The sequence below is a fragment of the Kogia breviceps genome, chromosome 16 (genome assembly GCF_026419965.1).
Source record: "Kogia breviceps isolate mKogBre1 chromosome 16, mKogBre1 haplotype 1, whole genome shotgun sequence".
NCBI lineage: Eukaryota > Metazoa > Chordata > Mammalia > Artiodactyla > Physeteridae > Kogia > Kogia breviceps.
The window spans coordinates 21,709,897-21,726,783 of record NC_081325.1 but is presented as its reverse complement, the minus strand read 5'-3'; the positions used below and the strand labels follow the sequence as shown (position 1 = coordinate 21,726,783).

The 16,887-nt window shown below is 49.5% G+C and overlaps 1 protein-coding gene across 1 annotated transcript in view; it reads right to left on the bottom strand.

The window, feature by feature from the left end:
- SIAH3 (siah E3 ubiquitin protein ligase family member 3) overlaps nt 1–16,572 on the bottom strand; it is a 77,001-nt gene extending 60,429 nt beyond the window's left edge. The window contains exon 1 of the mRNA XM_059041892.2: nt 16,360–16,572. Coding sequence (XP_058897875.1) covers nt 16,360–16,494 — 135 coding nt within the window. The 5' untranslated portion in view covers nt 16,495–16,572. The remainder of the gene's footprint in view (nt 1–16,359) is intronic.
- Between the last annotated feature and the right edge of the window lie 315 nt (nt 16,573–16,887).

The window sequence follows — 16,887 nt, the reverse complement described above, 5'->3', positions numbered from 1 at the left end:
CCTGGCTCCACCTCTCACCGCTGTGTGGCTGCGGACACAGTGCTTACCCTCTCTCTGCCTCTTTCTTCACCTGTGTACTAGTGATAGTTATTGCCCTATTTCACAGGGTTATTTTGAGGATTAAGTGAGTTAATATTTGTAATTAGAAGAGCGTGCCTGGCTTATAGTAAATGTGCCTTTAAAAACAAAAAGGAGGGCTTCCCTGGTGGTGCAGTGTTTGAGAATCCGCCTGCCGATGCAGGGGACGTGGGTTCGTGCCCCGGTCCGGGAGGATCCCACATGCCACGGGGTGGCTGGGCCCGTGAGCCATGGCCGCTGAGCCTGCGCGTCTGGAGCCTGTGCTCCGCAACAGGAGAGATCACAACAGTGAGAGGCCCGCGAACCACAAAAAAAAAAAAAAAAAAAAAAGGAACTTTAAGATCTAAAGGAGCTTTTTAATGTTCTTTTGTCCCTTTTAGGTAGAATATAAAGACAGAAAGCCTAAACCACGAAGCCCACTGGTTCATTTGAATACACCAGCAAACCAAGCCCAAACCCATGTTCTTTTAAAAGCACCCGTGGCACCATCATGGTAGTGACTCCCAGACTCTCCCAAAGCGGACCTTAAAACATTTCTCAGCAGCATGTAGAGAGAGAACTGACCTGCAGATGATCAACTACCCAGTTTAAGTTAGAGCAGCTGTAATAAGAGTGGATAGAAGTCAGAACCCACTAGATTCCTCCTTCCTCTTACACTGCATCACTGTCAGGACCTGTGGACTAAGTGTGCCCTCCTTGCATCTGGTAATGACAACAACAGCCCTTACAACAATCCTAGGATGCAAGTATTACTGTTACGATTCCCATTTTACAGATGGGAAAACTGAGGCGGAAGAAAGCTAGGTTGCAAGTCCAACGTTGCACAGCGTATAGCTGCGGAGGCAGTGGTTGAACCCAGGCAGCGTGGCTCCAGAGTCCCTCCCCCAGCATCACACTACACGTGATTGTATCACTAACCCCAACTGTGAGCCCAGACCCAGTCCAGGCTCAGAAACCCAATGTTGTCCCCAAGCAGGAGGGACCTGCGGGGCTTGGGCCAAATTTCACTGCTCGTCTAGCTCTGGCCTTGTAACCCCTCTGTCCTCCTCAGAAGTTTCCAGCTTAGTGTAGGCTTCAGGAGACAGGCTCTGTCTCTTTCCCTGCTCTTGAGCCTCTGTCTTGCTAACCCGCTCAGTTCTCCCGCTTCCTTACCATGTTCTTACAGTCCTGAGCCTTCCATTTCTTAATTAGACCCGCATTCACCAAGCACCTAGTGTGCGATATTCATTTACGCTAGGCCTGGGGATATAGAGCCTGGGGGGGGGTGGTTCTCACCGTGTGTGACAGGGACACAGATGTGCAAATGGTTGCATAGAGTGGAAGGGTCTGAGGGCTGTGATGAACATCAATTCAGGGATCATTGAGGCGGACAAGGCAGGTTTGATTCTCCCTGGGGAGAGGGGTTATCAGGACAGGCTACACGGAGGAGGCCGCGTGGGCTGCTTCCTGCCTGCTGTGCGTGCATCCCCGATACCAGCCAGCTGCCTGGAACTTTGCTGGTTGTCTCTTTGCCTGCCTGGACACACCCGCGTGACCTCAGAGTGCAAAGAAGGAGCTGCATTTGTCATCTTTACTTTCTAATTGGTTAGTAGAAAATGTGCAGACGTCGGCCGTCCAGTGCCAGCTCCAGCAACAGGGGACTGGCAGGTTCTAGCACCCCGTAGACCGCCCAGGCGTCCTGATGTTGCAAAGTTTCACGTCTGTCTGGAGTTGCACCCCTTGCCCTCCCTAACAGTGACCCTGCCTCTGGGCTTCCCAGCTTCATGTGGAAAAAACATCCTCCCAGGGTTCCCTGTTCTACTCCCAGATACCCTTGGGAGATCTCAGGTGTAGAGAGAACTTATTGTATTAATTCTACACCCAGATAACAACAATGCGAAGTAGAGAATGTAAAAGACTCATCTGGTGACTTTGGATAAGTTAACTGAGTCATTTCTCATCTTGAAGATTTCTCCCTTCCCTGCATGACAAGGCTCACTTCCTTTCATAATTTCAAACTTTCTCATTCTCAGAGAGTTTCCTCTAACCCACTATTCAAATAATGCCACAAGTGTTTCCTGGAGAGTACCTTACTTACCATGGGAAAAAAAAAAAATGAAAAGAGGAAGGAAGGAAGGCAGGCAAAAAGAAATCAACGTCCATGAGGGCACTACTGCGTGCTGGGCACTGATCTAGGTGCTTTTGCATGTACTGGTCACATTTAATCCTCCACCAGCTTCACAGCGTTTGTCTTATTATAGACAAGAAAAATGAAGCTCAGAGAGGTTGTCACTTGCCAAGGGTCACACAGCTATGAATATTGGAACGAAATTTGAAACCACCTCTGAGTCCAAAGGCCATGATCTTTCCAGCGCACTGAGAGATGTTTAAAATACATCTGTAGCATTTCACTTTTCTTCTAAATTTCTGTCACGATAAATGGGTCAAGCTTTACAATGAACTACTTGCGTCCTCCATTTTTCTTCCATTTGATTCACCTGTTCACGCTACCATTGGGCTTCAATTGTCTCAAACCCCTTTGAAAAGAGACCACGTGTGGGTGAGGTCAGCAGTGGAGAGGTCCTCCGCACACCAAGGTCACCCAGGAGGGGGGCACAGAGCAGGTATCACCTCTCAGCTGACAGATGGAGAGGCCAAGGTTAAATGACTTGCCCAAGACCCCATGGGAACGGAGCCAGACCGCAGATAAGGGCTCCAGCCTCTCGGTTCTGAGGAAGCCTCCTCGGCTGAGTGTTTTCATGGAGCCGTGGTGAGTGCCTGGGAGCCCGCCTTTCCTCTCTCATTTCTCTTGGGTTCTTGGAGAGCCTCAGGTGTCTGGCACCGACTTCAGCGAGCACGCTGAGAAGGGTCCAACGGGAATTTATTTAATTACCGTAAACAGATGTATCACTTGGGCTTCATGAGGCAGCTTCTATTTTTTTGTCTTTTGTTATTTATTTGTTTTAATTGAACTGTAGTTGATTTACAATATTGTGTTAGCTTCAGGTGTAGACAAAATGATTCAGTTACACACACACACATATATATATATCTATTCTTTTTCAGATTCTTGTCCATTACAGCTTATTACAAGATATTGAATATCGTTCCCTATGCTATACAGTAGGACCTTGTTGTTTATCTATTTTATATATAGTAGTGTGTATCTGTTAATTCCATACTCCTAATTTATCCCTCCCTGTCCCCTTTGGTAACCATAAGATTGTTTTCTATGTCTGTGAGTCTGTTTCTGTTTTGTAAATCAGTTCATATGTATTATTTTTTAGATTCCACATATAAGGAATATCATATAATATTTGTCTTTCTCTGACTTCATTCAGTATGATAATCTCTAGGTCCATCCATGTTGCCATAAATGGCAATATCTCATTCCTTTTTATGGCCGAGTAATATTCCACTGTGTATCTGTACCACATCTTCTTTATCTATTCATCTGCTGATGGACACTTGGGTTGCTTCCATGTCTTGGTTATTGTAAATAGTGCTGCCATGAACATTAGGGTGCATGTATCTTTTTGAATTAGAGGTTTTGTCTTTTCCACATATATACCCAGGAGTGGGATTGCTGGATCATATGGTAGTTCTATTTTTTAGTTTTTTAAGGACCCTCCGTACTGTTGTCCGTAGTAGCTGCACCAATTTACATTCCCACCAACAGTGCAGGAGGGTTCCCTTTTCTCCACACCCTCTCCAGCATTTATTATTTGTAGACTTTTTGCTGGTGGCCATTCTGACCCATGTGGTGATACTTCATGGTCGTTTTGATTTGCATTTCTCTAATAACTAGCGATGTGGACCATCTTTTCATGTGCCTGCTGCCCATCTGTATGTCTTCATTGGAGAAATGTCTATTTAGGTCTTCTGACTATGTTTTGATGGGGTTGTTTGTTTTTTTGATATCGAGTTCTATGAGCTGTTTGTATATTTTGGAAATTAAGCCCTTGTCAGTCACATTGTTTGCAAATATTTTCTCCCAATCTGTAGGTTGTCTTTACGTTTTGTTGATGGTTTCCTTTGCTGTGCAAAGGCTTATAAGTTTGATTAGGTCCCATTTGTTTATTTTTGTTTTTATTTCTTTTGCCTTGAGAGACTCATGTAAGAAAATATTGCTACGATTTATGTCAGAGGAAGGTTTTTTGTCTGTGTTCTCTTCTAGGAGTCTTATGGTGCTGTGTCTTGTATTTAAGCCTTTAGGCCCCTTTGAGTTTATTTGTGTGTATGGTGTGAGGGTGTGTTCTAACTTCATGGACGCACACGAGGCCGTCCAGCTTTTCCAGCGCCACTTGCTGAAGAGACTGTCTTTTCAACGAGGCAGCTTCTTCACGTGCTGATCAGCCCTCCTGCTTACGGAGGGGGCGGGGGTGCCGGGCAGGGCTGGGGTCGGCAGAGGTGCCTGCGGTGGCAGCCCCCTGCCCATGCTGTGGTCCTTCAGGCCGTCACCCCGAGGGCCGCGGTGATGAGTAGGCGTCCTGTGGGGCCGGAAATGGTGCTGATGGCACATGGGTCAGGACTGAGGCACTTTCCTCACGGAATTCCTTTAGTTCCTCCGTGTCAGTGTCCCCCGTGAGCCCTCTGCAGCCTCTGTGACTTTCCCCCGATGTCAGAGCTGCTGGATGAGGTGACCCTGGGGGATAACCTTGGTGGCCTCCGCTCCACAGCAGCTGGCTGAGCGTTTTCCTCACGCCCCCTGAAGTCAGTGTAGACGCTGCCCCTCGCGGCTCCAGCTTGTACCCTGGGAACAAAGCTCCCAAACATATTCCGCTCTCCTCCCAGCAGCTCGCCTCTCACCCGGACGCCTCCCTCAACTCAGTTCTTCCCACGGCACTTTTGCAAAAAGGAAATGTTTAAAGAGCATTAGGGGAAGGGTCGGCCCTTCCCCTAATCGAGGTAGAGGCTCAGTTAAGTGAGGTAGAAAATGGTCATTAAAATTTCGCTCCTCTTCGATTTTAGTTTAAAAAAAATAAATTGAGTAATAAAGTATGGCTGCTAATGGGAAAGGAAATTTCAAAGGCCTGTGGATCTCTCAGAGAACTGGTGTGACGGGGTAAGAGCCACGTTCTCCTGAAGGACATTTTTGCTTTTGTATAAAAAGATTTCTTTCTTCTTTTCTCGGAGAAAAAGTGGCCTGTTTAATGCTATCCCGGTGCTTAGAGGACGTTTTCATTTCTGACGTGGTCAACTAGATCCCATTGTCGTTGGGAAGCAAGTGAGGAATTGACAAGACGATCACATGTCCCAGATTCGGGGGTCAGTGCTAGTTTCAGATGCTCGGTCCTCCTGTCCAACCATGTAACCCATTTTAAAAAATGATCATGGAGCACAAACTTCCTTTTCTGCAGGATAATTTTGAGTCGTGCACTTAAATAAAGTTGTTGCCAAGATTTCCTTCAAGTATTTTATGCAAATCATAGTTTTTATCGAGCCTGAAATGGAAGGCTAGGCTCTTTGTAGAAGCTTCCAGGTAAGCAGTTCTGTGACCAAGAGGGAGAGACAGCTTAACAAAGATTAAAAGCACCAGCTAAACTCTACCACTCATTGGATGCATCCTTGGACCAGTTACTTAATCTCTCTGTGCTTCAGCTTCCTCGTGTGTAATTTGGGGATAGATTGTCGGCGTAGTTCTGAGGATTTTTAAAAAGGCAGTTCAGGTAAATCACTTAGCATCACGCTTAGCACTTAGTGAGTGCTCCATAAATGTGAGCTAATTCAAAAACATATACACATATGTAGTTTTAACTTGGGTTCCCCCAAAGTAGAGCCTGAGATAAAAACTTGGATGCAGTGGTTTATTTGGGAAGTGATTCCACGAAGCAGGAGGAAGGGACAAAGTCACTGCCATTGGTCACAGGGCTCTATTCCACCAGGCAGCCCAGGGAAGTCTAGAACATGCCTCCCAGGATCGGCCCCCAAGAGCTGGGGCGTCTGTGTGTGTTTGATGTATGCAGACACAGGGTGAATGAGACAGGGTCTTAGCTCGGTATTTTTTAATGAAATATAATATACTCAATATTAGTCCTGTGGCCAGTTGTTTGTTGTGAAAAGAGAACACTGAGGGATGTCATACCAAGAAGTGCTTAAAAGCGCAGGATTTTAATTTTAAACGGCTCCGCCACACACAGCTGTGTAAGATTGAGTAAGCTCTTTACCTTTCCTTTGCTTTGATAGAGTGATAATATACTATTTCCTAGGGAGAATTAAATGCATAGCATTTAACACAGTTCCTGGACATAGCACGCCTTCAATAAATGGTAGCTATTTTGTGGTTGTTCAGATCATTATTGTTACTATTGTGTGCATACCTGTGACAGCAGAAAACTACAGTCTGTGGATTTCAGGATATGTAGCCAGCTTAGCCCAAGGCACAATATACCTCTAATTCATAGAAAGGGAACGCGAGGTTCTGAGTGGCTACTTGCCTGGGACTTCCCAGCACATCCTTGGTGAAGTCGTAGGAATTAGGTCTAAGGGACCATGGCATTGGCTACAAAGCTGGGCAGATCGCTAGATGGGCTGGCCAGTCTTTTGTAAAATCTGGTATTGATCTGATTCGGTTCTGTCTCTGTGGAGCCTTCCTGATGTCATGCTAACCCCGTCTTCCCTCCCCAAACGTGGTCTGCGATGGCCTTTCCCTTCCATAGAGGACACTCTCCAGTTTCGTCCTGCGGGGCCCTGTCCCTTCCACAGGCCAGTCTCTCCTGGCTAGAGTTCCCGGTGCCACCTGGAGACAGCTCTGCGGCTCACAGCTCCCTCCTAATCACCGGTTCGTGATTAAACATACATTAAAGGACCAAGGAATTATTGAGATACAGCATCTTGCAAGTAAAACTGATACTTCCTGTTACACCACAATTCTAAATTATCCACAAGGACCTTGTTCTTCTGCTAAAAACATTAGGCTGGTTTCTGATGGTGCTTTTATCCTGGGCCCAAGGCCAAGATGAAAATGCAGCCTTTTGTCGCAGAACTTGATCCACCCTGCTATTTGAAAGCCTGGGGTTATGGCTTCCTGGCTTGGGTGATTTCACGTAGAGCCTCATCCTAGTTGCTTGCTGTGTATTTGTGCCAGCACTAGAGACACGAGGAACATTGCCTTTTTAACGCCCCACTCTTACCCGGCTGGTTTATACCTCGGCCAGGTCCCGAGGACAGGGACCCCTTGGGAAGATGCCCAGTGTGTGGGGGTCCTAGTAGACAGGCAGCATCCTTATCCAACGCCCCTACTCCCCAGCAGTGTGGTGGCACAGGTATAGAGCAGTGGACCGTGCCCCTTATCAGCTGTGACCTCGGGCAACCCCCCTTTGGGCCTCATCTGTTAGACCAGGACTTGGAACCGGAGCATGGCTCTGGTCCTCTGAGCTTGGACCTGCCATGCTCAAAATCTCGGTCACTCGACAGACAGGTCCTTTTACTGCTGACCCATCCCTCTCTTTCCCCCAACATCCAGTTTGAGTAGAAGTTTGCTCACTCATACAAGTTGGGCAAAAGAATCTTGGTCGCATCTTGTGTATAGGGTAACATCTCTAAGGGACTGCACTTACCAGCAATGAGAGTTACCATTTATGGAGTATGTATTAGGTGCTGGGTGCTATGCTAAGCACTTTATGTATATCATGATCTTTCACCTTCAGAACAATCATTTTATAGTTGAGGAAATGCGGGCTTAGGGAGGTCAAAGAGATTACTCAAGGCAAGTGACGGCATTGGATTCAAACCCAGATCAGTCTGACTCCAAAGCCCCTACTCCAGGACCTCAGCTAGAATGCTACTCTTTTCTCACCTATCACTGTCTTCTCCCTTTTACCTCTTTCCTGAGGCTGGAGTGGTCAGTTACAGGTTGGCTCGGGGAGACGGATCTTGTTCATCTCCGTGCTTTCCTCCACAGTGCTGGGAACCAGGTTTCCCCATCCACTGGGCTTCGTACCCTGTGATCTTTATATATATATATATATATTTTGGCTGCATTGGGTCTTCATTGCTGCACGTGGGCTTTCTCTAGTTGGGGCGAGTGGGGGCTACTCTTCATTGCTGTGCGCGGGCTTCTCATTGCAGCGGCTTCTCTTGTGGAGCACGGGCTCTAGGTGCGTGGGCTTCAGTAGTTGTGGCACGTGGGCTCAGTAGTTGTGGCTTACAGGCTCTAGAGCACAGGCTCAGTAGTTGTGGCACAAGGGCTTAGTGGCTCCGCGGCATGTGGGATCTTCCCAGTCCTGGGCTCGAACCCGTGTCCCCTGTGTTGGCAGATGGATTCTTAACGACTGCGCCACCAGGGAAGCCCTGTACCCTGTGATCTTGCGCTATTCAGAGACCACTCAGGGTACAAACAGGTTGGCATCTCAGAACCTCCATTGACTCTGTGTGCGTGTGTGTGTGTGTGTGTGTAGAAACTCAGGTTGGAGTAAGGAAACTCAGCCCTGTTGCCTACCTCTGTGCTTGTTAAAAAGTGTCTGATGGGGTTCCCTGGTGGCGCAGTGGTTGAGACTCCTCCTGCCGATGCAGGAGACATGGGTTCGTGCCCCGGTCCGGGAAGATCCCACGTGCCGCGGAGCGCCTGGGCCCGTGAGCCATGGCCGCTGAGCCTGCGCGTCCGGAGCCTGTGCTCCGCAACGGGAGAGGCCACAACAGTGAGAGGCCCGCGTACCGCAAAAAAAAAAAGAAAAAAAAAAAGTGTCTGATGACAGTGGGATCCAGGAATTCTTTCTTGGCTTAGAAAGGTCAGAGCATCTCTCGCCTGCCCTTGATGCCAAGGGCTGCATCCTCCATTAAGCATCAACCCCCTTCATCCCTCCCGGCTCAGAGGAAAGCTACTTCCGCAAGGCAGAATGAACCGAAGGGCAGAGAGAAAATGTCCAGTCTCCCAGGGGGCTTGCAGTTTTTGCCCACCTACCTCTCCCCACCCCGCTGGATCTCTCAGTGGTGTCACTCAGCCTCAGACCCACGCCCTCCGGATCAGGCGCCCCTCACAGGGCCGCTTGCCCCTGTGCTTAAGTCAGCTGCCTCTAATGAAAAGAAGGCGTGCATAGGTCATGAGGGCCCGTCCCGGGGTGGGAGGAAAAGGGGTCTCATCGGCACAGCTCCTGGCTCCTATGACGGGCACCAGCCCCTGTCCCACCGCGGGCACACGTGTCCTCCCAGCCCCAGCCCCTCCCCCATTGCACTTCTGGGCCCAGAACCCAAGCAGGGTTCAGGGCTTTCTTTGAAGTTAGGCAGTAAGGACAAATCTGACTTTTACGTAAGGCAAGAAATTGTTCTGTTCAAAATCTCTTCAAGGCCAAGGACAATTCATGAATACCAAGGAACTGCAAGCTCTGAGGCCGGCAGGGAGGGAGGGGAGGCGGAGAAAGACAGAAGGTGGGGTTTTGGGGAGTTGACTCTAGCTTCCCAGCAGTGGCTTTTAGTTTTTATCGTAATGACCTGTGTTGACAATAACTCCTGCTATTTACCGACTCTCTCCTCTGTGGTAGACATTTTCCTTCTGTGAACTCATTTACGCCTGCAGCGGCCATAGAAGGTGGGCGTTCTTTTTTTTAACATCTTTATTGGAGTATAATTGCTTTACAGTGGTGTGTTAGTTTCTGCTGCATAACAAAGTGAATCAGCTATACATATACCTATATCCCCATATCTCCTCCCTCTTGCATCTCCCTCCCTATCCCACCCCTCTAGGTGGTCACAAGGTGGGTGTTCTTTTCTCCTTTTTATAGAGGAGGAAATGGAGCCTCTGAGAGGCAAAACCATTTGTTCAAAGTCACACATCGGCCAGTGGCACAGCCTGGATTTGAATCCAGACCTGTCTGCCCCAAAGCCCATGTTGTTTTCCTATACCCACTGCTTCTCCCCTTATTGATCTGGTGGATTTATAAAATATGTACTAAGGGCAAAATATAATGCTCTATGCTTTTTTTTTTTTTGGCCTCGTGGCTTGCAGGATCTTAGTTCCCCGACCAGGGATTGAACCCAGGCCCTCAGCGGTAAAAGCGTGGAGTCCTAACCACTAGACCTCCAGGGAATTCCCTATGCTCTATGCTTTTGACAGTGTATCTCTTTACAATTGATTTTTAAATATGATGTACATGCATGCATGTTAATTATATTGTTTTTAAAAGAATTCAGAAAAGGAAAGGAAAGAAGATTTATGGATGGGGTAGGGGAATAAGGGAGGAGGATGAAGAGGCTCCGAATTGAAATGTGGATCTGACAAAGGGGAGATGGTGGGTGTGTGGTGCAGCCCATGGGGTCACACTGCTGGCCTGGGCCTGATGGGGTGCAGGAAGGGAGATCCCCGCAATTTTCTGCTTCCACAGCATGCACCCAAGCAAGGGATATTTATAGTTAGGGCTAATCGGAAGGCAGCCTGGGGCAGTGCAGGGGATCTAGGTCTGACATTCGGAGAGCTGACTTCTGGTACCTAAATTCCGTCACTAAATAGGTTGACTCTGCAAAAGTCAAGTAGTGGGTTGAAAAGATATATTCACATCCTCATGCCTGGAACCTGTGACTGTTACCTTAACTAGCAAAAGAGTGAATATTATATGACCGCCAGAGGTGTGATTAAATTAAGGATCTTGCAATGAGAAGCTTATCCTGGATTATCCAAGTAGGCCCTAAATGCAATAACCTGTATCCTTATAAGATGTACGCACAAAGGAGAGAAGGAGGCCGCGTGACCCCCGAGGCAGAGATTGGAGGGATGTGGCCACAAGCCGAAGAACACGTGGAATTCTCACAAGCCAGATGAGGCAAGGAACAGACTCTTCCTTGGAGCCTTGGAGAGGCCTGGCCCCGCTGACACCTTGATTTTGGACTTGCAGCCTCCTGATTTCTCTGAGAAATAGATCACTCTGATTTTCAGCTGCCCCATTTGTGGTAATTTGTTACAGCAGCCGTAGGAACCGAATACAAGTCATTCCCCTCTCTGGCCTCCGTTTCCTCAACTGTAAACTAAGATGGTTCAGGCCCCTAATTCTGACATTCTCCCCGTCACTCTCTGAGCCGTAGAGAATGGAGCGCCATTCTCCAGGTAACCCCTTCCATGTGGCACTTTGTGTCTAAACAGGCCACCTTTCCCCTTTGGGGGACAGAGTTGGTTGGGTCCAGATGACTTTGCTAAGAGTATAAAATACCATCCCAGACAGTTAATTTTTTTTTTTCTTATTGTTAATTGCTAGAGAAATGTTTTGCCTTGCCCCAGGGAAGCCATCCAAAGAACAATGACCTCTCTGTGGATTTCAAAGAAAGCGTTGGGTCTCTGTTTTCTTATTTCTTCCAAATAGTCCCTGCAGCTTGAGGGACCCTGCCGAAGGGAGAGCCACAAAATTTGCTCTGGGGCTGCCGGATAAATGCAGTGTGGAGGCAAGGGGCTCACATCACCTCTGCTCCAGCTTCAGCCTCCCCTGCTTCCCCATAACCAGCCCACTGCTAACCCAACGGCTGCTCGGGGCTCGCGCCCCCAGTTACGTGACTCAGGAGCCTCGTTTGCAATCACCATTAACCAGAAAAGCCGCATGACTGCTCTGTGCCTACAGTGTCGAGTGTCTTATGATATTCACAGAAACCAAAGGGCTGGAGGAGGCAGCAAGGGGGAAGCCTTTAGAATAAAGCTCACAGAGTGAGGACAGCCAGCTCAGCTCCTCCCGCATCCTTTCCCCGCCCCCGTCTAAGGTGCTGTTGGAGCTGTGAAGAGCCTCCAGCCTGGGCAGCAGAGGAAGATGGTGAAATGTCCAGAAGACCGGGGATGCGACCCTCAGGCATGGCTGTGTCAGGAAGAGCGGAGTAACCCACGCCCTGCCTGTGAAACAATCTTATCGGAAGCCTTTAACTGCCTTTAAGTAGTTATTCAGGCTGAATACTCCAGGGCCACCTCTAAATCTCTAAAAAACGATGTTCATGTCTTTAGCTTTCCTTCAGCTGCCTGCCATGCTGTGTCAAGCAGAGTTAGTGAAAGCCCCAGGGCAGGCCAGGGATCTCCAAAGATCAGCCCATGAACGGTAGAGGTGAGGGTTCCCTTTGGCCCCCCACCTCTCCTCGACTCCCTCCTTTGATGATCCCCACCTCCCACCCCCCACCAGCACTCAGAACACATTCATCCACACGGGTTGGTCTTAGAATGAAAGGCACGTGGATGCTTCAAGTGATGGTACTAAAATGCCCTGATTTTAGATTTAGTGTCTGAGAGGCACAAATTAAAGCCATCACTGTCCCATATGCCCTTCCCACTGTGTGTGTGTGCATGACTCTGTGTGTGTGTGTCTGTCTGTCTGTCTGTCAACTCAAGGTTAACGGGTAATAATCGAAAAGAGCTCCAGGGACTGGACCGGCTGGATGGAGGTATGAATAGCCTCCCAGGAGAGGTGGGGAGGTTCCGCCCTCGGGTCTGGATGCCGGGGAAGGGCACTGGGGGGTCTCAGCAATGACGCTGGCCCTGGTGAGGGCCTTTTGGAAGTCTGCCAGAAAGCGTTTTGCTAGACTTCTTTCAGAACCTGGTTTATCAAGCACTGTGGCTATACAGGGAGGAAGTCGCCCCGCCAGCATCAGCTCAGCGCCTGTCCGCTTGGGAAGCGCTGAGCACTGACCCCAGAGGGGTCTGGCTGCCACTACAGACCCTTCCCTGGAGAGGCCTGGGTGCAGAGACTGGCCAGGTCACCCCTCAAAGGGCACCTCCGGGGATGGGACAGAAGCAGGGAGGGCTGCCCGGGGCAGGGCACTGTACAAGCAGCGAGTGTCCATGGGAGAGGGGCCAGGAGAGAAGGGCTTTCTTGGTTTGGAAACAAGCAAAGGACACGAGGGAGAAAGCAGTACTGAATCAGGACCAGGAGCCCGCACCCTCCCCGGTGCCAGCCTGCAGCCCGTGGGCCACATTTCAGGGACCTCCATGAATAAGGAAGCAGATGGCAGCCAGCCAAGATCACCGGCTCCTTGGTGGTCCCTTTTCATGGGGTGGGAAGGAGACGTGAGGGGCCTGATCCCTTTAAGGAGCCATCCCTGTAGGCAGAGACAGACAGACAGACACAGGGCAACACAGAGAGCCATTTGCAGTCCACAGAGCCAGCTCTGCTATGGATTCTTCTTGAAGCAGAAGACCCTCCTATTCCAGGCCAGCGACTCGAAACACCCCTTTGAAGTCGGGTGGGCTTAAGGAGTGTAATGGCTTTAACTGGGTTGTCTGCATTCCCCGGGAAGGCTTCTGCCTTGCACTTAGAAGGAAAGGCACCAGCTTGCTTGAAGGAATCCCAGGTTACCGAGTAATCGCCGTAATAAAATTGAGAATGAAGGTGACCCATAGAAGCATGGTAAATACACAATTTTCTCTGCTCAGTGAGTGAATTTTGATTATAACTCAGCACTTGCCTCAGGTCCTAAAGTACTGCTTAGCATTCTCAGGAAAGGACAAAGTGCAAAAACTGCTTCCACAAAGAAAAACACAGGCTTCCCAGCCCTCTGTGTAGCAATATGCAACCTAGAAAATTGAAAGCAAGGTTTCAGTCTCTCTGTCCTTGGTCACCATTTTATGTACCAGCCCGTCATACAAAATGCGGGGAAGCACCGCAGATCAATAGCTATTCTGGGTTAACATTGCCACAGCTTTTTTTTTTTTTTTTCCTTTAAAAAAAAGAATTTTTCTTCCTATGTGGATCACAGCTTATTACATCTAAGGCATATTTCTGTGGAAAGGAATGCTGAGAAGGATCACTTTCTTTCGAGGTTTTATGCATTTTTTAATAGCAGTGATGGGGCAGCAATGCTCCTAGAGAACTGCTCCTTTATAAGCTCCAAAGGGTTGTTAGAACCTCAGGTTTGAGAAGCCGGTAAAACTTACCTGATGGACCACCTGGAGCCTGATGCGGAGGTCTGTCTCCACCTGGTACAGCCTCTGTAAATCCTGTGTGTCCTGCTGCAACCCCTGGTAACATTAGCGGCCGTCGATTTGATTTGTTTATCTGCAGTGACACTCATCTGAGTAAAATCTCTAAGTGGCTTTTTATAGGAAATGAAAAGCCGAACGAGAACGTACGTGAAAAAAGTGAGCCATGGGAAATAGCCTTTCAAAGCATATGTCACCTATTTTTATGTTACTAAGTTGGCTGAAGGCTTTAAGTGATCACTTTAGAAGTTCCTAATGGAACCCTACAAATTATGTACAATAATGTAATCTTTTTTTGGAGGAGACCGTTATAAAGCACATCTGCCTTGAGTATCAACCCTTTTTCGGCCTCACAGAGTCGTGGAGGAGGCAGGCTAAAGATTCATAGGTTCATTTTGAAGGTGAGGAAGGGAAGGCTCAGAGATATCGAGTCATTCAAGGTCACACAGCTAGTCAGCACTGACCCAAGGACTCCGACACTTGAGTCTGGACTCCTGGAGTCCGGGCAGCAGGACTGCCTGTCAATATCCAGGCCGGCATCACTGAAACATACACACGGATGCTTTTCACTCCACCCCACACCGAGATCTTAGCACGCTTCTTCCTCTCCATCATCTGCTGCAGCCAACGAACCATCTAAATTCAAACTTTGGAAACGCTAAGTCTCATAAAAAATTTGTAAAGGTTTTAAAACGCAAAACAGGAATAAACAAAATTTCTTGCCACAGGGAACTAACTAATGTAAAGCGGCAAAATAATGGGAGTTTGAAGGCGGTCTCAAAAGTGACCATAAAATGGAATTCAGAATCATATTTTAATAGGTACATCATACGCTCGCTTTGCCAAGGATGACCGGGGGTGAATTCTCATTTATAAAGTAAGCCATGAAGGGAGAAAGGAAATAGGAGAATGAGGGAAAGAGAGAGGAGGGGAGGGTTTGGGGTTGGGGAGGCTGAACGGTTGAGGGAGATGGTATTAGTCACAGCTTGGGTACTGCAGAAAGCCGGTTCCTACGTCAGGAGCACCACAGCTGTCCCGGAGTAGTGCATCACCCCTCCATCCAGGAGTGGCCTTGGCATATGGCCCCAGGGGCTCCAGGCAGCTGTCCCTCCTGAGGACTTCCAGGAATTGTGGGGAAGGGGTGGGGGGAGCGTTGCAGTTGCAGGGAGGCATCCTTCAGCACTGGCCTGCAGGGCTCCAGCTAAAGAGAGTCTGACTGCAGGAGTTTATAAAGTGATGAGCAACGGGCAACACCTCCTGCCCAACAGCCGCGGTCAGAGTGACAGATCTGTTCTGGCAGAGACTATTCCGTGGTTCGGCTGCAGACGGGCCCTTCCCCCGTCACTCCGCCTTGAGTATAATGAGGACAGGAAAGCAACTCCCAAACGAGTCCATCGTTTAGTTGGGGACAGAGCCCATTGGGGTCAGACGTTCACACTGGGGGCGGGGGGGGGGCAGTTCAGCTGCGCCCTCGCACCTCCCCTCCCGCCCTACCTTCCCGTCTCCCCTGCCTCCCCTGGCCAGGGGCTCTGCATTCATTTCCCCCAGTCCTGGCGGTGACGTGAAGCGGTCCCTCCAGCCCATATTTTGGCTGTTCTCTTAAAGGGCATTGACCGAAAAGGCACAAACGCAGCGGCAGCGGCCACAGCAAAGAGGCACCCGCAGCGCCTGCGGTGATTCGGGCCGTGGCAGCTCGGAGCCGGTTTCATTTCGATAGTCTTGAAGCAAATCTGCCCCTGCTGTCCTCTGCGCACCGGGCGCATCTAGCTCGAAGGAAGGAAAGAAGACAAACTCCTCCCGACATCATCCCCGCCCCCCCCACGATCCCCACTCACGCCGTCCGAGCACAAGGGGAAAACGCTTTGAAGAAGGAGCCCCCTCTCCCCAACTCCCAGATCCATGCCTCGGGCTTCCTGTGCCCCCACCCCGGCCCCAGTGACTTCAGAGGCAGCCAGAGGGGCTTCCTAAATCCGTGTGCTTGCCCGCCTTTCCAGCACGTGGGACAGACCGCGATTCGGGTAACTTTTCAAATCCTGTCTCCTAAACACTTGCCCACAAATATTTGGCAGAGAGAGAGGCAAGCCCCCTGCCCCCTCCACCGCGCTCACTTCTGACCTCCACCCCACTCCTAGGCTGACAGCGTGGAAAAAAAAAAAAAAAAACAACCCAAACCACAAAACTCTCAGTCCGGTTGCTCTTGCCGGTCGGGGAAACAACGCACTGTCGCCGAGAGCGTCCAACCACCAGGAGACGGAGAACGAACCGAGGCGCCGGCTCCGAGTGCCCTACGCCGTCCTGGCGCCAGCGGAGCAGCCTTTGCCGCGAGTTCCCCGCGCTCGCGGGAGGGTCACAGACGCCGCCCCCACCCCCGGAGGATGGACTGGAACCCAAGCCGCGGGAACATCAAACGAGAGAGAGCCACTCACCTTTAGGTTGTGCGTGGGGTTTACCACGCAGACAAGTTGCCCAGCGGCGGAGAACACCCGTTTAGCCTTGTAGTGCTGAAAGCGGAGGTGAATGAGATCTAACACAGCCCCAAAGCACTGGGTGAAGAAAAGCATCACAACTTTTTTTTTTTTGGCGGGGGTGCGGGGTGGGGGGCGCGGGTTGCTGGCACAGGAAGGCAGCGGAGGAAGCTGTAAGTCCTTGGGCTCTGGAAGGAGCACAGCCTCTGAGACACTACGCTCCAGCCCGGCTTAGAGTGCCTTCATATTCATCATCAAAATAAGACGGTTAGAATCTTGCAGCAGTGAGGCGGCCAATCAAAAGGACAGAAATGTTATCCTTGAGGTGCAGAGACAGCCAATAACAAATGCCTCCCCTACCGAAACTCCCTGATGAATTGAGCCTGGCGGAGAATGTATTATTGAACATTACCATAGATCAGCCCATTGCATTTATCTTGTGATTACAGCCAACCGTACACAATGCTGGGGAGATAGGCTGACAAAATT